This window comes from Lineus longissimus, chromosome 9, assembly GCF_910592395.1.
Source record: "Lineus longissimus chromosome 9, tnLinLong1.2, whole genome shotgun sequence".
NCBI classification, from domain to species: Eukaryota; Metazoa; Nemertea; class Pilidiophora; order Heteronemertea; family Lineidae; genus Lineus; species Lineus longissimus.
In genome coordinates, this window is record NC_088316.1 from 16,910,261 (window position 1) to 16,931,176 (window position 20,916).

Genomic DNA, 20,916 nt, shown 5'->3' on the forward strand with positions numbered 1-20,916 from the left:
CATTTTCGATAGTTTAAAAAAAGCTATATGTCTCCTTTCATATATTCAAAACTGACGACTGATACATGTAGATGTCAGGCCGTTTCGCGAGCACCCCTCATCAGTAAATGTGTTCTACACCGACACTAAATGTCTCGTGGCGCAAAAGTCAGGCAAAAAAGTGGTACACATCTGAACACGAGAGGCGCCATGATCACTTTGTGTAGCCGCAGACCCCTAGTGGGCGACTGGTGAATTGACGCGTTGGCAAACAACTCCTCCATGACGCATGGGCCCTTTAGGTGGATCAATAGGCGAAATGACACATCTAACGTTGGCGTAGACACCCACACGCTCAGGAATGTCCCAGAGGCACATGGTTTCCTATGCGACCAAAAAGAAGAGCGGACACCTCAAGTAGATGTCCACCATATCTAACGACACTGATTTCGTCACGAATCGGTCATCTTCTATTAATTCTACCTTTGTAATCAGGACACCTCTCGCTTATCGACCGCGTTTGCGAGCCTAAGCGTTAGGATGGATTTATAACAGAGGTCTACTGTATTTCTATGTTACAACCAGGAAGAATTCTTGGCCTATAGCAGGCTTCCTGCTGTGCCGGAAGCCCAGCTGTGACGACTAGAAAAGCTTGGCCTGCGTACAAAGAGTGTGGTATAGGTAGACGACCCATGCTGTGTCAAATAAAGACAATCTAGGCCTACGTGAACAGGTGTAGTCTAGGGTGGAGACAACCATGTACTGGCTGTGTCCTGTCTAACGGCTTCGTCGTCATCCGATTCATCTTCCTCAATACAGGGACGAGACCTGTGCTATACTGCGTGCGGAGTGTAATCCCAGCAGGAGGACATCGCGAATCCGACTGACAACAAAAAATTAAAATTGGCACCGGAATGCAAAAAATGTTTGCTCTTTTAAGACTTTTAATTGCGGTCAGGATCAGGAAATGTTTGACAAATTTAAACACGGTTAAATTCCCTCCCCATATTTGACAATGAAAAATCCCCGCAAAAATGTCCCTACCATTCAGACCTGAAGAAGTATAGGACATTCCATCTTTCTCTTACCTACTTTGTAAATACTTGAAATGTCTGCTTAGGGCCTTTACTTAGCTACAAATATTGACAGCCATGAAAGTAGGCCTTACCAACTGATGTTGTGAAATACCCCTTTACAAAATTTCACAAGAAATATAGACAAAACTTTGATAACTGATTCATGCCTTAATCACGAACGCGAGTTGAATTCATCGTCAGCATCTTGTAATTCCTTTACATATACATCTCTTGATGAGAGATATCGGTTTTTATTTGCGACATCTTTGATTCACGGTTGCATGCGTCAGGATGAGGAGGCGGGTTATTCATCAGCGATGTTCTGGAGGAATCTTCCTTAATGAGTTATAGTCATTGTGTCAACAAAGCGTAAACAACTGGATTGATAATTATTAACCCTTAATACAATATGGTAGGCATATTTCAACGATACCGGGAGGGGTGAGGGGAGGGAACTAGTTAGTAAGTACTACTTTCAAGATGTCAACCCAAGCTACAATCTATGAAGTCGAACAGTAGAGTATGATAATCTGCAGCCTGTTGTTCCTGTTGTTCCAATCTTAAAATCAAGAATACGTCGCAACATGGAGACCCACACGTCCAGGCGAATTGAATAATATTGGTGGATTTGCACATTTGAAATGGAGTCCAGAACATCTGCCTTGACCGGAAATGTGAGGAAGACACATAACCCTGATTTATTGTCCAATTTAAGAATCCTGTTCGACATTAACAATACAATAAATTACCATTTAGTGGAACCAATTTATTATGAAGTGCCAGTGTCAATATTTATGTGGTAATTTTACAATAAAGATAATAGATGGCTCTGTGTAAATTAGGTTCACGTTAGCGTAACGTCTCGAAACATCTCTATTTCATTAGAGAGGTTAAAGAGAGGTTAAGAGCAATAACACCAACGTTATAATTCCACAAACTACGCAATAACACGTCATAAAAGTAGGTTGCATTGTAAAAGTTCGACAATTTAAATTTCATATTTCAATTCTGTCATTTTTAAAATGTCCCCAAACGGAATAATAACCCTGAGAAATGTCTAGGCCCGAAAAGGGGAGGCCCCGTTTCTTTATCAAACTTGAATAGTATTTATTTCACACACACGAATAAATCCACTAATTCCGCTTAAATAATTTTACATCAAAAGGCAGCAAGAACTTTTTCATCAAGTTATTTTATAATCGCTTTATGTTTTGTTATTCGATAATTTGCCTAGAATTTCCTAATAGTTCTGCACAAGTGCCCAATGCATTCATATATTTGAGACATGACCAATATTAACACACATGAATGGTTGCTTTTGGTCAGTTATTCTTAATAGAGCGACCATAAAGGTCGTAAACATTATCTCGGATGAATATGAAACGGACTAATGTAGCTAACTCTATCAGGTTCTGGGAAAAACAACATTTCAGAAAAAGCGTGGATTTATCTTGCCAGGGTTCAATTTTATAGGATATAGGATTATCGGTTTTTTTTGGTGCAGCTCCGATGGAGGTAAACATAATTTGTAAGTTCACTTGATTTTTTTGCATTTTAAGCATATTCCACAAGCTAAGCCCGACTCGTTCATACATGCACGTTCTCTGAAATATTGTAGTATAAGATAAAAATATGGGGTTTTTTCGCCGCACTCGGTCAGAGGGGACAAATTTGATTTAAAAAGGAGGGGACCGTGGGAATGTACCCCAACTGCGAAAAAAAGAAGTTTGCAGGAATCGAACTGCTCCCGGGAAACACGTCACGTTTGCAACATGCTCCTCGTGGGAGTCTTCAACATTCCACTGCATGAAGAATTAGAATCAATGCCCTATCGATTCACAAGTAATATCGCTTGAAACCAATGAATCCATCATTGTCACAGCCTAATCAGCCTCCATCAAATTAGGGATAGCGGAAAGAAAGCAATCAGTGCAGGCGGCCTGGCCTGACAGCGGAGGCGTCCGGACTGGCGCCGGCTAACTCCGGGCGCCCGGAGTCTTCGGCACGCCAGTGGCATCTAAGGCTGGGTAGGTGGGAGCAGATTCTGGCCGACAGGATTACTGCTTCGACAGGAACATCAGAGGCTTGCTATTTTTGCTTTTTTTGCCATGAAGTTCACTCTTATCGTTCTAAGACTCTCCAACAAGCTTGCTCATACTCTTGCTCCAATGACCATCACCGATGTGCTACCTCTATTTCCTTTAGCACCAATAGCTAATTTGAGGTTTATGCATTTCCTCTTCAATGGGCTGAGCTCACTCTATTTTCATTTTCTATTCTCATCAATAGCAATCTTGACTACAACCACCCCGCTCATTCACCTTGACTATCTTTAATACATTCTCTCTTTTGGTTTTTCAGCCCTCGACAACAGCAATGTTGGCGTCAAGATACAGATTTTCGAGTTGCTCTCTTCTCTGTGTGTCTACTCACCAGAGGGGTACACGAGAGCGTTGGATGCACTGGAACATTACAAGGTAAGGCTAAGTTTAAGTCAAGTTATCCTCGGGGATATCAATAGAAAGATGTGAACTCAAAGAAGTATTGACAGTATTCTTTGCTACTCGTAATAGAACAATCGCCAATGACACTGACGGGATGTACGTAAACATGTACAGAGAAGTTAGCGGCCGAGATGGAATCCAAAGTTCAGCAGCCTCGTAACAACAATGCCATATCGAATCGATCGATACTTCTCGGTGTATCGTGACCGTTCTTTGTTCAAGACGCCCATTGATAAATACCAGGCTGACAACACGAGAAGAATTCAGAAGGTCAACAAATCAACCTGTGTCATCAGGGATTAAAGTCAAATTAAGTCAAGTCTATGTAAAGATTCTTGACCATGAGTTGTTATGAAGTCAAGTTTAAGTAAAGAATGTCTTTCAAAATATAGATAAAGCTTCTCATCTTTGATCCACATATGCAATAGGCCTATCTATGATGAAAGGTATTCTTTGTCTGTGTCATTTGATGATTTAAGAAATGATTTATGTCACGTTTAAAGGACAAAATCGTGAAGGCAACCCGGAGATCTGAACCATCAAAAGTATGAATGAGTTATTAAGTCAAGTTAAGAGGACAGAACCGTGAATACACAACCATCGAAACTCGTACTACGTGAATGGCCGTCTCAGTTGACCCACTTTCGGTACAATTTGGAGGTGGTGTCGCGTACAGGATGTGGTCAGGTCGGGGTCAGGCGGTCAGAATGCGCCAAGCCTGTTGATGTGGGCGATGTCTTTGACGCGTGGCCGACATGTCGCGTCGAAAGACTTTTGGGACGTCTCCCAGAACAAAAAGATGACACTGATATACAGCATTTTCATTGCGATTTTCGAAATATTTTCAGCAATAGTAACTTTGACTCCTTCTATATCACAAAATTCCATTAACTTCAAGACACAACCACTGCTCGTGATTATAACCAAAATCTTGTTTGTAAATTCGGATCCTTATCTGTTTGTCCACAATCCCATTCACCAAGTGCACAACAACACGGATGAGTATTGTCTGAAATGTCAAAATACTTCCATGATATATCAACACAGTTATTATTTCAATCATTATAGGTTTTTGACAAGACAATCTATTTGTCTCTCTAGGGTCATTCAGGAATCAGTTGGGAAGATTTAAGAATGGACGGGATATTTGAATGGCTTGGAGTTATGAATTAATATTTGAGACACATTTGAACCTTAGAGAAGGGTCTTGTTCAGTTGATTCAGTTGAGACATTTGACCTCCCGGCGGGGGAGTCAAGGTTTTGTTTGGCGAAGGCGTTTGCGCCGGAGCCTTCATTCCTTACCTTGACCTTAATGTTTGAATGTATCACTGTACACTTCTGCGAATGTAATTTCTCGGACGTATCCAAGTCTTGCGCCCTGAAGAGATGAACCTTTGCTTTTACAAACCACTGCGTTGTGAGTGTAATTGTGGTGTCATTTGATACCGAGGCCATTGGGTACTTGACAATTTGATGATAGTATACTGATGTCCCCTTTAACATTTATGATATGCGGCGAGGATGGGCGACGGTGTTGACCAAGCAAATAAATTAAAATCAAATCACTTCACTTTTCTTTGAATCCATCTTTAATCGGACGGTCAAGGGCCGATGAAATATATATAGAATTAATAAAATACCTAAAATATTCAAATTTGCTTTTCTACTCAATATCAAGTGCCTAATTTAAAAGTTTACTAACGGAAACCCAAGAATGGGAACCAATCCTTCTGGTCATTTCGGGTACGGTACTTTAAATTCGCCCACAGGATGTGGTTAAGGTCTTGTATTTTCAAATTGGAAGGAGGCCATTTCAACCAGCTGTCGGCTTATGAGCTATTATACAAGGGCCTATTGCTAGAATTATGTTGTTGAATAAAACAGGGCATAAATTAGCTGGCGAAGAGTTTCCGAGAAATCGAAGTAAGTGATGGCGGTCTCATGCAATAATATAGCTGTTACAAGACAATGTGAGTTGAGACAAATTCATGGGGACTTTCATTCTTGTTACACCATTTTCAAACACGGGTATCTTTTGCTTCGAGTTTCAAAAAAGCCTTTGAGTGAGTAGTCAAGAATTCGTCGCCAACCTATATAAGGGGTCCACCTTTTTTTTGTGCTATGACAGTCCAGGTGCGCTAAGTGCTGTGTATAATGATCAACCTCTTCTAATCTCATGTTGTCCTTGGCAAATTCACCTAAAATGACCTAATATGCCAACAGCCTCTAGGTTTAGTTCAGATGTATACACTTTGGTCAGGTCAGCATGGTTTACATGGTTCATTAATGGAACTACCATGTTAGGGTGTTAGGTTGGCCAGAGGGTATAGGACACGTGTTTAAATTCGACTATCAGTGCATTAAAGGCATTAAAGTTCCCCTCGACATAAAAATGAGGTGAGTTGAAGACTGTTGCATATCCAGTGCATTTCCCATACTAATATTGATGTACCAGACGCCAGAATGGCGGATGAGCCGATCTGTATCATGCCTGTGATGTCCAGCTTTCTCGACCAACCATTGACCTTCTTGCATCGTCAGGATAACTATTGATATCTATATCATAATATTTTCCATATGGCGGGCATAACCGATCGTTTCGTTGCTCTGGTGAGAAAATTGGGAACTAAGCTAATGCAACTAATGGTAGCGAGATCGAGGAATGAGGTGGCTGGTTTGTCGGCCTGCTTCACCGTCTGGTATGCTGATAATTCCGACATTTGAAGTCGGGAGCGGGTAGCCTTCCTGTTTGTTCGACCCTTCATATTTGACTTCCCGACCTGACATTTAGGCAGAGAGTCAAAGATTCCGCCCACGACTATGGAATGCGAACTATCATACTGACAAGCAGGTTTGAGAATGAAAGCCAGATCCACAAAGGAATTCATGTTGACCTGCACTAGAGTTGAGATGTATTAGCATGTAAGTTGTGTCGAGTGGTTGTTGATATCAAACCCTAGAATTCGTGCATATCATGAAGATATCAAATTCTTTGGGGTTGGAATCGAGGACGAGTTTCATGATGACAACCAAACAATCGAGGGAAATTTTAAAAAGAATTGTTTACAAAGGGTGGCCGCGAAAAAGGTTATCCTGGCCATCGATACATCACATGCAGATGACGTCGTCTGGCCACGTGATCTACCAAAGGCAACATGGCGGCGAAAATATTGAAAATCACGTGACAAAATTCATATTTCCTTCGACTCGCTTCCGACAAGCTTTTAGTACTTCTAATTTCTACTCAAGTGCATACGACATGCTCTGGAATTGGTGAAAGCATTAATGGTCCTTTTAGCAATAATAAAATCACTGAAGGCTGATAACTGACGAAAGTGTATTACACCCCTTGAGAGTAGATCATTCAATTCAGTAATTTGAAACGTGTAGAAAAGCAGTACTCATGACCAATGCCAACACAACGGCAGATTCTTGATTTTGAAAGATAGCCGTTCAGATTTCCTTCCTAAAGTATCTAATGTGTATGCCGTAGACATTGGATATATAGTTAAACTATGCCTAAATATTATTGTTGATTCCTAGTTCCTACGTGGGGACAGGGATATAATTGGCTTAAGTCACTAAATATAGAAATATTAAGTCGAATATCAAATTGACTTTGCTGTTGTGACGCATGTCGTGGATAAATGAAACATGAAGTAACTCCGCCTTTGTTCACCTTAGCCAAAGATATGTCAACAAATCCTTGCCTAAGCTAACTCATAACCGTATGGATTATGATATTATACATCAAAAGTAAAGAGCTCTACACAAGGATAAAGGAAAAGCTCTTACAAAAAGCAGGGAGATGGTGAATTTCATGACAATTGGTGTTTCGGACTTTTTAGTTTCTCAGATTTTTTTGGATTGTTGATACAAATATAATTGACGTGTTTGTCGACTTTCTATGCGATTTTGGGTGCCTTGACCAGTAATCTCATTCACAAAGCAAATCATGCAGGACGCTTGGAATTATTTCGTGACGTGTACATTAATTTTTTCTCCATTCTTTGGTACACCAGATAAATTCTCAACGCACAAAAATGACACCTTCAGACACAGTTTGAAAAGTGTAAAAAGTGTAAATTAGAATCAAACTATCAAAATATGTGATAATTATGTCATCTAACAAGTTGTAAAAGAGATAGTGTCAGACATGGACATGTTCGTTCTGAAGCTGTTGGAAATGCAAGTACATGTATCTATAAAGGTTGCCTGGGTCTGCCCTTATGTAAGAGAGGGTGTGAACTCGCTGGAGGTGCTCAGTGGATAAAACTCGATGTCCACCATACAAGGTCTCTGAGCGTTGAAAGTCAGGTAGCATCACTTTTGGGGAAAATTTTGCTTCATCATTGAGTTATGATCAAATACTCCTGATTCATACGTCATCACTCGATTTCTGATCTTGCCTGTTACTTTGATTGACTGATTATCTAATACCTGCCATGATGGATTTAAAGGATTCTGGCACATTTTGCAATAAAAGTGACATTCACGCTGTAAAAATCAGTATGCTTCTAAAAAAGGTAGGTTCCTATCAAAGTTTCTGCATTCTATTTCCTCACTGAGGAAATTACTGTCATTAATAGTTAATCTCCGTTGCGTCGCCAAAAGACATACAGCAGAATGATCTAAATTAACTTACTTCAAGCCCCGAATACTGTTTAAACTTCAAGATAGAAATCTCTCGTATGCTTTCTTTAAAATTAAATTACCATTTCCGAGTAGAAATCTTGAATTGGTAGGCCAACCACGACATTGCCTTAAGAAAACCACAGGCTTTAATCATAATATAAATGATTTGAATATACTATGTAGTCCAATCATACACCTGTCGGGATCCCGTATATAAAGCTCGGAAAAGCTTTGGTTCGCTATTCTTTGTGAGCAGTTTGTGACTATCATGGGTATTGGCCTTACCTATTTGGGCCAGTGACCTACCATATTGTCTGCTACTGCTAAGATTGCTAGGAACAAAGCGGGCCAACTCATCACTGGAAATATTTAGAGTCTTACTCATTTTAGTGATGAAGCGTGATGGTGGCGTCTTAGTAGGAATATCGTCGCATTTACCCACTAAAACTGCCAGATGGAATACCATATTTGAAGGATGACTGAATATATCGATCTAATGTATTCCTGATATATTTCAAGGATCTTTTTCCTGAAAATACCGAATTACAAGTCGTTTTTCAGGCTTTTACATGACATTGGACATTTATAATGACTGAAAATAACGATTTATTCACGCATTTATCGTATTTCTTGGAAGTATTTGCTGAAAATACAAAATTATTTGTATTTCTTGGATAAACATTAGCACTTATAACTGAAAATACCGAATATGCAATTATGATGTCGTATTACAAGTGCGATTTAGTGAAATACTGCAAATTTACATGATATGTGAAGGAAAATATGGGAATAATGGAACATAGTCGGAAATTATTCGTGGAAAGATTTGAGGTAAGAATCATCTAGAGGTCTTGTCCACGTACCTGACTTATCATACTCAGGACTGTGTTAGGCCAGTTGTGCTAACGATTGAGGTCTTCTGCTTGGAGAAATCAGTACATCACAAATATCATCTACTGAAAATGCACCTAATGAGTTAATACGCTCAAATCACCACTTCAAGATAGTTTATAGTAACTTTAGTTTTGTGCTTGATAATTAGTGTACCTGTATGTTTATATGTATTACATTACATTAAAAGGAGTCGGTGTTCAACTTAATGGTAGAACTGATACATCAGCCCGATCAAGAACAATGCTATTTGATTACTGTATCCTTCAAATCCTTGCTAAAGTTAGACTATGATCGTTTTTGCCATGGTGATGCCAACGTATTTGTTTCATATGGATTCTTAATGGTCTTTTAGTGCCCCTATCACAGTTTATGTTCGACTTCCGGTCTGGAAACAGTCGATACAGTCGATAGTCGACAGTCACACCTCTCTATACAATGGGATTTAAAAGATAGTGTTTCCAGATGGTGTGTTGTCCTTTTGATAGCTAATGACTTTCTTAGAGATCAAAAGTTAAGATAAAATATCATTTTCGCGGTCGGACCTTTGAAGGCTTACTATGTTTTAATGGTTTTTTCATCGACATGCTTCCTTGAATAAAAGCACGAATCCAAGTTCGTGGTTACACCTTATGAATGCGCGATTTCATGACTAAATAAAATGGAATCAAAATCCCCAATCTCCCAAAAATATCCATTGTCGATTTTCAAAGACCTTGTCGGAAATTAAATATATTCAAAAGGAGTTTAAAACGCAGGATAAACGAACGTAAAAACTGTATTGAAACCACCTAAGAATCTATGTAAATATAATGGTCTAAATCATTGGACTGTCGGCTTGCCCTTTGACCAAAAACACCTCACTGGGCTTAATAGTTAATGTTTTTCGTCAATTCAAAAAGTGAAATCGTGTGGCAGACGCAATGCCCAAAAGAGGACTTAAACTAAGTTACACTCACAAAGACAGTGCATCAAAAAGCATTGAGAACATTTAATTTCGGTTTATTCTTAAACGTTGGAAATTGACTTTTACACTCTCATAGAAAACACTAATATTTTGGTTACAGATCACCTGAGGTTGTTTTGATACGTGGGGTTCTGTTTTGACATGCGAGCCACTTTTACGGTATACCAAGCGTTCGAACGTTCTTGACATGTATGGGAATGCGCTTGTAGACCGGTCGGTTCAATACCTGTCCCTGGCACTGGCAATGGCGCTGCTTTTACCACTCGACAGTAAGCCCCAAAAGAGCCAGTGCCAGAGCAAGAGGCAGACGATAGCAGTCAATTGGCTTTCTCATCGAGCTGTCCTGTTTCTTCCTCGATAGGTTACTTCCCTATCCAGTGGGATTGCCGTTTGAAGAACATGACTTTCTGTCGCGGAAGTGCATTCAATGCATTGCGCATGCACGCAGCATTGAATGTTTCTGTTTCTTGCAGGTCACGAGCATTTCTTACTCACGGACAGGGTTTCCTCGTTGTGTCCTTGTGCCTTGACATGTTTGAACAAATTCAAAAACTGAGCGTTTTTTTTGGACAAAGCCCCCAAAAGCTTCTGATAGAAATACTTGTCATCATGACCACCTTGAAACTACCATTAGACCTACATTAAGCATACTCGACTTTTTTCATAGACTCTTTGCTCTCTTGATTCCGAATTAACTTTTGGAATGCAGGACATGGTATTATAATGTCATTCCAAATTTGCCGAAAAAACACTTTACTCTCTTTTGTGTCTCAACAACTATATATTTGAAAATTAAAGTGAGTGGCCATTCCGTGAAATAAGCACTTGATGCGTCGTATTTTGTTGTCACACAACGTTATTCATAATGTTATTTCAATTTGGTTATAGGTTCCGATAATGAGACTCATTCTCTGACAATAATCGTATTGACACATTTAGTATAGCTAATAGACCAATGTCAAGCATTTAGACCAATTTAGTTTCCCGTCTTTTGAAAAGTGCCCCAAAATTCAAGTGAGGAAAACTGGCGTGAATTCATTCGCTTGGGGCCAAGTATGGTTGGTCGTTTTGCGGTAAGGAATGTTGATGAAAAGTATGTCACAGGAGCATTCTTCCTCAGCTTGCACCTTTCTTTGGCGAATTCCTGAAGTATCTTCAAAATGAGACTCGAACCAGAATGTACATGTACGTAGCCTAAGCCAACTACGTTCAATTGGTGCTGTTGAACACGTAACAGGAATGGGAAGTACACTTTTATAACTTTCCCAACATTTAAACTCTTCCTTTTGGAAGTTCCAAAGGGATTTAAAGAATAACATGAACAATAACAAAACCGTAGTTATAGGCATATACAAGAAATCAGTCAAGAGTTCAAATTCGTCTTTAATGATTCATCACCAGTATGATGAGCATGCCCTTAAATCACAGGGCTCCTCTACGGTGGCCCATTAGGGACATCATGTTTTTTTTTAGATTCAAATACGATTTTTTTTTCTCGAATTTTCTCCACGGAATTAAGTATTTTCTCCGCGGAAATAACATTTATCTCCACGGAAATAACATTTATCTCCACGGAAATAAATACTTTTCTCCACGGAAATAAATACTTTTCTCCACGGAATTAAGTATTTTCTCCGCGGAAATAACATTTATCTCCACGGAAATAACATTTATCTCCACGGAAATAAATACTTTTCTCCACGGAAATAAATACTTTTCTCCACGGAATTAAGTATTTTCTCCGCGGAAATAACATTTATCTCCACGGAAATAAATACTTTTCTCCACGGAAATAAATACTTTTCTCCACGGAATTAAGTATTTTCTCCGCGGAAATAACATTTATCTCCACGGAAATAAATACTTTTCTCCACGGAAATAAATACTTTTCTCCACGGAATTAAGTATTTTCTCCGCGGAAATAACATTTATCTCCACGGAAATAAATACTTTTCTCCACGGAAATAAATACTTTTCTCCACGGAATTAAGTATTTTCTCCGCGGAAATAACATTTATCTCCACGGAAATAAATACTTTTCTCCACGGAAATAAATACTTTTCTCCACGGAATTAAGTATTTTCTCCGCGGAAATAACATTTATCTCCACGGAAATAACATTTATCTCCACGGAAATAAATACTTTTCTCCACGGAAATAAATACTTTTCTCCACGGAATTAAGTATTTTCTCCGCGGAAATAACATTTATCTCCACGGAAATAAATACTTTTCTCCACGGAAATAAATACTTTTCTCCACGGAATTAAGTATTTTCTCCGCGGAAATAAATAATTGATTCCGCTGATATGATTGGTCCTGCATTTTAGAGGACGAGGTCAAGGTGAAACTATTAACCCTTAAACCCCAACCTTGCGGTAGGCTCGGGAACCAAGCTGTACAGGCGCTGCCCGCTGGAACACGAGGCCGCTTGTCAATCCCGTTTGACATTGTCAGATCTGACTATACGTGTATAGTGTTGGCATGAAGACTGTGGAAGATGTAAGTAACACGATGATTGTCAGATTTGATACGTTTTGAATCATAAAAATGCAGTTGGTAGCATCTTTGTAGAGTGGCCTAGTATCAGTGAAGAAAACGGTACGTGGAGACCCACTGCCGATGTTATGTATAGCTAGCTACTGCGCGCGATAGCTAGCTATACATAACATCGGCAGTGGGTCTCCACGTACCGTTTTCTTCACTGATACTAGGCCACTCTACAAAGATGCTACCAACTGCATTTTTATGATTCAAAACGTATCAAATCTGACAATCATCGTGTTACTTACATCTTCCACAGTCTTCATGCCAACACTATACACGTATAGTCAGATCTGACAATGTCAAACGGGATTGACAAGCGGCCTCGTGTTCCAGCGGGCAGCGCCTGTACAGCTTGGTTCCCGAGCCTACCGCAAGGTTGGGGTTTAAGGGTTAATAGTTTCACCTTGACCTCGTCCTCTAAAATGCAGGACCAATCATATCAGCGGAATCAATTATTTATTTCCGCGGAGAAAATACTTAATTCCGTGGAGAAAAGTATTTATTTCCGTGGAGATAAATGTTATTTCCGCGGAGAAAATACTTAATTCCGTGGAGAAAAGTATTTATTTCCGTGGAGAAAAGTATTTATTTCCGTGGAGATAAATGTTATTTCCGCGGAGAAAATACTTAATTCCGTGGAGAAAAGTATTTATTTCCGTGGAGAAAAGTATTTATTTCCGTGGAGATAAATGTTATTTCCGTGGAGATAAATGTTATTTCCGCGGAGAAAATACTTAATTCCGTGGAGAAAAGTATTTATTTCCGTGGAGAAAAGTATTTATTTCCGTGGAGATAAATGTTATTTCCGTGGAGATAAATGTTATTTCCGCGGAGAAAATACTTAATTCCGTGGAGAAAAGTATTTATTTCCGTGGAGAAAAGTATTTATTTCCGTGGAGATAAATGTTATTTCCGCGGAGAAAATACTTAATTCCGTGGAGAAAAGTATTTATTTCCGTGGAGAAAAGTATTTATTTCCGTGGAGATAAATGTTATTTCCGCGGAGAAAATACTTAATTCCGTGGAGAAAAGTATTTATTTCCGTGGAGAAAAGTATTTATTTCCGTGGAGATAAATGTTATTTCCGTGGAGATAAATGTTATTTCCGCGGAGAAAATACTTAATTCCGTGGAGAAAAGTATTTATTTCCGTGGAGAAAAGTATTTATTTCCGTGGAGATAAATGTTATTTCCGCGGAGAAAATACTTAATTCCGTGGAGAAAAGTATTTATTTCCGTGGAGAAAAGTATTTATTTCCGTGGAGATAAATGTTATTTCCGCGGAGAAAATACTTAATTCCGTGGAGAAAAGTATTTATTTCCGTGGAGAAAAGTATTTATTTCCGTGGAGATAAATGTTATTTCCGCGGAGAAAATACTTAATTCCGTGGAGAAAAGTATTTATTTCCGTGGAGAAAAGTATTTATTTCCGTGGAGATAAATGTTATTTCCGCGGAGAAAATACTTAATTCCGTGGAGAAAAGTATTTATTTCCGTGGAGAAAAGTATTTATTTCCGTGGAGATAAATGTTATTTCCGTGGAGATAAATGTTATTTCCGCGGAGAAAATACTTAATTCCGTGGAGAAAAGTATTTATTTCCGTGGAGAAAAGTATTTATTTCCGTGGAGATAAATGTTATTTCCGTGGAGATAAATGTTATTTCCGCGGAGAAAATACTTAATTCCGTGGAGAAAAGTATTTATTTCCGTGGAGAAAAGTATTTATTTCCGTGGAGATAAATGTTATTTCCGCGGAGAAAATACTTAATTCCGTGGAGAAAAGTATTTATTTCCGTGGAGAAAAGTATTTATTTCCGTGGAGATAAATGTTATTTCCGTGGAGATAAATGTTATTTCCGCGGAGAAAATACTTAATTCCGTGGAGAAAAATATTTATTTCCGTGGAGAAAAGTATTTATTTCCGTGGAGATAAATGTTATTTCCGCGGAGAAAATACTTAATTCCGTGGAGAAAAGTATTTATTTCCGTGGAGAAAAGTATTTATTTCCGTGGAGATAAATGTTATTTCCGTGGAGATAAATGTTATTTCCGCGGAGAAAATACTTAATTCCGTGGAGAAAATTCGAGAAAAAAAAATCGTATTTGAATCTAAAAAAAAACATGATGTCCCTAATGGGCCACCGTACTCCTCCCATAATTACTGTTTTTAAAAGGGATATACGAATACTCGACTTCGGGAATGGTAATTGCAGTGATCTTATCTGTTTTGTCAACGTCAAGTCAAAGAACAGAAAGTATAACTTTAAAATAACTCGCCTTTATCTTGTCAGGCTTGTTTTTAGGATTGGTTCACGCTGTCTACTGTCTAGTCCTTCTAACATTATCCAATGTTCTTTATAGGTAATTCAAGAAGTCTACAGTATGCATACTAAGTACATATGTATACATTCATTGAAGAGTAAAATATAAAATGTTGAATCCGAGTACACCAGAAGGGCCAAAATCACCGATCCAATAGAGTGTCTTCTTAACCCACCACTTTTACACAAGATGAAATCCTTCCTATCTGTCATCTTCTTCCTTTAAATAACATTAGCTGCAGCTTTCATTTCCTACATTATTTGTAATTCAGTTGTTTCTTAACTTCTAGGTGCCCCTTACATTACATGAAGTTTTTCGTGAACAAACATGGAGTCCACGAAAACAGTTATATCAGGGCGTTATATTCAAAATTTGACTTCTTTTTGTCTTGCAGGCAGCTAAACAAACTCGACATCGCTTCAGTCTTGTTGTGGACGAACTAGACAAGGCGGACAACACTGCTTACAAGGCAACACTCCTTGGACTCATCAACTGCATTATCAATGGGACCGAGAAACTCGAGGATCGGGTCAGAGTCCGAAACGAATTCATTGGTAGGTTCTTCTTCTTCGCACTGCTCTTGTTCTTTTCACTTCAGTGTGCATCGATAGATAACCGTTCTTCTCTTTTGAAATATCGCCTGAGATTTTTGCCCGATTATCTCGGTCATGCACTCAATAGGCACCTTAACGAACTTAATCTTTTTGTACATAGAAACCCAAAATATTATTCTTTAAGTCTAAATTGATAGTGATCCATAGAAGTTTAGTTCTTATCAACAAAGCCCACTCTTTGATAGTAGCCCGAATTCGAGATCAGCCAAAATAGGCTATATTAACGAAAGAATACAGTAGATAATGTTGCTTATTTGCAGAAGGAATTCTGACAATTTCAAATATTTTGGTTAGCCATGGTGTTTTATCGTTTTCGTCCACAACGTTTTTGTACTCCCATTATCAAATATACCATGGATTTAACGCGAATTACGTCACGTAAAAGAATATCCACGGGAAATTTTACGGGGAGGAGGAAGTAGGTCAGAACGAACAAAACAGTTCCATTTTCCAAAAAGAATATAATGAATTGTTACAAGTTGGCCTTTTTGTTCTTTTTTTCTCGATATAGTCTGATATTTCATGCCATTTGGCGAAGATAATCGTGATCAACAGTCCCTAATAGAATATTTCGAGCAATTTGTTTAAAGTAAACAAACAAGATGTGATATTTTTAACCATTCTGAACCTCCAAAGAGAAGTGCGTTGTCTGAAAGCTAGTCTAACTTAAATTGTGATGACCAACTGGCATTCTTTACAGAAGAACTTCGTCTGTTCTCTCAGTTTGTCAGTGACTATTCCATTTCAGGTTTGAAACTTCTGGACATTTTAAAAGATGTACGGAAAGACAGCGAGCAGGACCCGGAGCTTGCTGTCCAGCTGGACGTTTTCGACGAGAAGAAGACGATGGATGACGAACTCCTTCCAGGCCCGGAAGGAGTTGACCTGAACAATCATTTAGACATATTCCATGCAATATTCAAACAGGTAAGGATTTTCAGTATTCATTTTTCTAAGGGAAAATTTAGAATGACGTAATCTCTAGTTGTACATGTACGCCCATGCGATTGACTTGTGCAGGTGGTTGCTAAACTTCCTCAGTTTTTGGCAACCTTCGGATACATTTCTACCTTCAACAATGTTTACATCTGTCTTTTCCATTGCAGGTGGTGGAGACCCCTTTCGAGATGCCTTTCCTGGCAATCCTGCAGCACATCCTACAGATCGACATCGCTGACAAGGGCGCCGAGGTCATATGGGAGACAATCGAAAAACTAGTCTATAGAGCAACTTTGTTAGATAAATCCGACGATCCGGAGAAAATACTGTCGTCGGGACAAAAAAGACTTGAACGGGCTGCTGGAGGACAATGTACTTGTACATGTCATGATGACTCTGAGCATAGACGGCCTCATAGAGGCCAGCGCTCCAAACCCGGACAGTCAAATTCTGTGGTGCCTCCAATGAGTCCACCTCCCGGTGGAGGGGCACCGCCGCCTTTAGCACCACCCCCACCAGCTCCACCAGTGCCGCCACCGTTTCCAGGTGGGCCTGGTGTCCCTCCACCTCCACCACCACCGTTTCCAAGCGGGCCTGGTATCCCTCCACCACCACCGCCCCCAGGGTCAGCACCTGCTCCTCCACCTTTCCCAGGAGGAGCTGTGCCACCTGCCCAAACAACCGTCTCACTACCTCAGCTGAAAACACCAAAACCTAAACAAAAAATGAGATCACTACAATGGGGTAAAATCCCTGCCAGAAAAGTGGTAGGAAGAGAAAATATATGGACACTCGTCGGGGATTCTTCAAGTAACGGTTACAAGGTGGATTATAGTACGATGGAGGAGCTGTTTTGTCAACATGTGCCGCAGTCTCAGGCTGCAGGGACGCCCAAGAGCAAGGATACCACAGATGGATCGGACAAGAAGAAGAAAGACGAGGTAAGAAAACTTCGTTTATGAGCTCCTTGAATGAGGGGCAGTGTCATTCCACGGCATGTTTACGAGGTTGTGTCACAGACCCGTTGTGTTATCAACCTGGGATGTCAGTAGATATAAGCATTTCATTGACATACACGTAGGGTGGATAAAAACTTACTTTTCCTATGGTTTTCCTTGCTAAACATATCTAAAATCATATTCTTTTCCTTTTCCTCCAAAGATTATAAACCTACTTGACGGCAAAAGGAGTCTAAACATCAACATCTTCCTACGGCAATTTCGGATGTCTCATGAGGAGATCATCACACTCATCAGGCAGGGAGCCAGTGAGGCGATCGGCGCAGAGAAGCTTCGAGGATTGCTCAAAATATTACCAGCTCAAGACGAGGTATGTTGTGGTCTTCATACATAATCCAAGCCTCGAGGCAACTGTTGCTTTTTACGGAGATGATAATTTGAATGCCAGATAGCACTCGCCATTCAAAATTGTCCTATTTTAGGGGAAATTAGCTCTGGACGTCTTTTGTTTTGAAGTAATGCTGTCTAGACGACGCTATAAAGGTATAAAGCACTCAAGGTACATGTACCAGCTTTGCTAACCGCGCCATCTCGAATATTACGTAGCATTTAACTTTGTACTGCTGACTGAATTTTCCCTGTTCTTTCCATAGATCGAGTTATTGAGAAGTTTCGACGGAGACAAAGAGAAAATTGGTTCGGCTGAGAAGTTCATCTTCCAATTACTCGAAGTGGAAAAGTATGTGTTTTGAAATAAAATAAAGTCATAAGTCATCATTGCGTGTTTTGCAATGAGGTATTCGGTGAATCGAATCCGTATCAGTGTCCGTCTGTCGTGCTCGGAGCATGACGACAACTACGTGTGAATGCATTTGCATGACATGCGTAATGCACTGGCTCATGGTTTGTGCTACGAAAATTTAACTAAGATTACAAAGGTGTCATTTGTTGTCATTTCAGCTACAAACTTCGAACAGAGAGTATGCTAATACGAGAGGAGTTCAAACAAAATATGGAGGATATCAAACCGTCCATTGACGCCATTATACTTGCTTCAAGGGGTAAGTACTGTAATGGCAAGAAGTAACATCTCATACGTCACACACAATTCCTGTTTCATGGGGGTCGATGGGATCAAGATTTGTACTAATAACCCATTGATAAAGTAGAACAATGGGAATTTAGACCGAGATGCGAGCGGGCTTTGTTCACAGACAATAAACTGTGTATTTGGCCTGAATTCTTTTAACCGTGAGGGTAGGGGCAAAACACGTAATGTTATGTCCTTTTTTCAGATTTGAAGGAAAGCAAAGACCTTCAAGAAATCTTCTTCCTGGTGCTCGTCGCTGGTAACTTCATGAACTCGGTAAGAAATGGACATTTCATATGCTTGCATTGCCTGTTCCTTCTGCACGTCTCCTTAGTCCAGAAACATTGTCAGCAAACTTTTGGAGTGCTCAAAACGTTGTCGCATACATTTTTCAATATGAGTGAATGTTTAGATGTTGATTTTTAATAGAGCGTTCGTCACTTCGTTTTTTTAGTTGATTGACGGTAGTCAGTCTACGTTAAAAGTGCATGTTGAATGTTGAATGTTTGAATTTATACATGTATAGGGGCCTATCGGCGTGTGAGATTTTATATATTTTGAGAAAACCATTGACCTATTGAATAATTATTTTCTAGATGTCGTTATTTTCTAGTAAAGAGTAACGACAATAACTGATAAAGACGTTATTTATTCTTGGTAAGGTGTATTGTCTTCCTTCTGCCAATTTTCTAGTTATGTTTATTTGACCTTTCGTTCGATTGGTGATAATTTCAGGGTGGTTATGCAGGGGACGCGGCAGGTTTCAAAATGACATCCCTTCTCAAATTGACGGAGATCAGAGCCAACAAACCACGAATGAATATGATGCATTTTCTTGTTATGGTACGGTTGATTTCTTGTTTAGGGAGGTTGAGTGTCCCGAAAATCCCCGTAAACGTATTCGTATACGTATTAAACATTGAATTGATAATGAGGTTCCGCATCATTCACGAATTACGATTTACGGGGACAACCTCTGTATCGTATTTTATTCTTTTCAATTTCGTGCAATCGCATGACATTTGTTAACGCATGTAACCTACCGGTAGCAACCTTTAGTAGACGTAACTGTCTATTCCGAGTGTTTCTGTCATAATTCCTCAACGAAGGTATTCGTGTTCAATGATCCCTCCTAAATAACCACGAGGTAAGGTCGGAACTATCATCGTATAAAGACTCCAACCACTCCGATTTGCGTTAAGTGTGTTTGAAGAAGAAGCTGGAAGAAGAGCATATCGAAATAATCTCAACATAATCTCTTCCTCTTTCCCCCCACAGCAAATCGAACAAAAGAACGCCGGTCTGTTAGATTTCCCAGCTAAAATGAGATTCCTAAAGGAGGCGTCGCAGTAAGTATGAGACAAGTTTGATATGAATACGTACCCAAAACAACTCATAGGCCATGGTCCTAGAATACTACAAAATTGTAGGTTCAGTATCTAGAACAAGTCAGACTTTTGAGTAGATGTGTCTTCCCGCCTATTCAGAGTATTCACCAATCTGCTCTTTTCAGGACGTCTATCGACTCCATCCAGAGTGACATCCGGAATCTGAGCCAGAAGGTGAATTCCATCTCCGACCAGATTGCCAAGACGGAACAGGAGTTCCAGGCGCAAATGATAGATTTCCTACATGTAAGAAGATTTTTATGTTTTTATGTTTTTATGTTCTTAATGATAATATGAAACTAATCATCAGTGTACGCCTTCAATTCAAAATTCATTGCCATTCCTGAGCAGCACTGTCTTGTCTTGTTTACCTACTTTGGACATTGCATGTATGTACGAAATAACTTTTTCAATCTTACTCCCGAATATAAGTAGTCCCTTGCAGAGCTCGTTTCATTGACGTTACGATCTCACTCAGAGCCTTCTGCGTCAGGATATTTACTATTTGTTTACTTTCCTTGCTGCAGTACGCCAAGCAGGAAATCGTCGAGGTAGAATTTGACTTGGAAGAGGTGGAGACGTTACGGAAGGAGTTGGCAGAGTTCTTGTGCGAAGATGTCACATCTTTCAAGCTGGAAGAATGCTTCAAGACATTCCAGACGTTCTGTGATAGATTCCGAAAAGCGATTGAGGAGAATCATCTGCGCAAAATACAGGAAGAGAAGGCAGAGCAGCGGAGAAAAGCAAAGGAGGCGGCAGATGCCAAGAAAAAAGGTTTGTATAGGTTTTCCTTTAAAAAAAGTAATGTAGAGCATGAAAGACAAAGCTGTGCAAGTGGAGGTTTGTCCCATTACACCAGTTATATTAGGCAGGTTTGGTAATCCGTACGAAGGACCTAGTACGAAGGTCTGTAGTGTCATCAAATCCTGTGCCAATTCATGACTTCGGTTATCTCCGAACAAGCCTTTAAACATTCTCAACTTGTACAATGGAACATATTCTTGA

General features: G+C 39.6%; 1 protein-coding gene across 1 annotated transcript in view; it reads left to right on the top strand.

The window, feature by feature from the left end:
• Positions 1–20,916, top strand: part of LOC135493167 (mucin-5AC-like) — a 42,036-nt gene that overhangs the window by 15,684 nt on the left and 5,436 nt on the right. The window contains exons 2-13 of the mRNA XM_064780189.1: positions 3,417–3,532; positions 15,316–15,475; positions 16,284–16,462; positions 16,642–17,415; positions 17,636–17,803; positions 18,087–18,172; positions 18,394–18,494; positions 18,729–18,799; positions 19,259–19,366; positions 19,802–19,872; positions 20,037–20,157; positions 20,439–20,685. Coding sequence (XP_064636259.1) covers positions 3,417–3,532; positions 15,316–15,475; positions 16,284–16,462; positions 16,642–17,415; positions 17,636–17,803; positions 18,087–18,172; positions 18,394–18,494; positions 18,729–18,799; positions 19,259–19,366; positions 19,802–19,872; positions 20,037–20,157; positions 20,439–20,685 — 2,202 coding nt within the window. The remainder of the gene's footprint in view (positions 1–3,416; positions 3,533–15,315; positions 15,476–16,283; positions 16,463–16,641; positions 17,416–17,635; positions 17,804–18,086; positions 18,173–18,393; positions 18,495–18,728; positions 18,800–19,258; positions 19,367–19,801; positions 19,873–20,036; positions 20,158–20,438; positions 20,686–20,916) is intronic.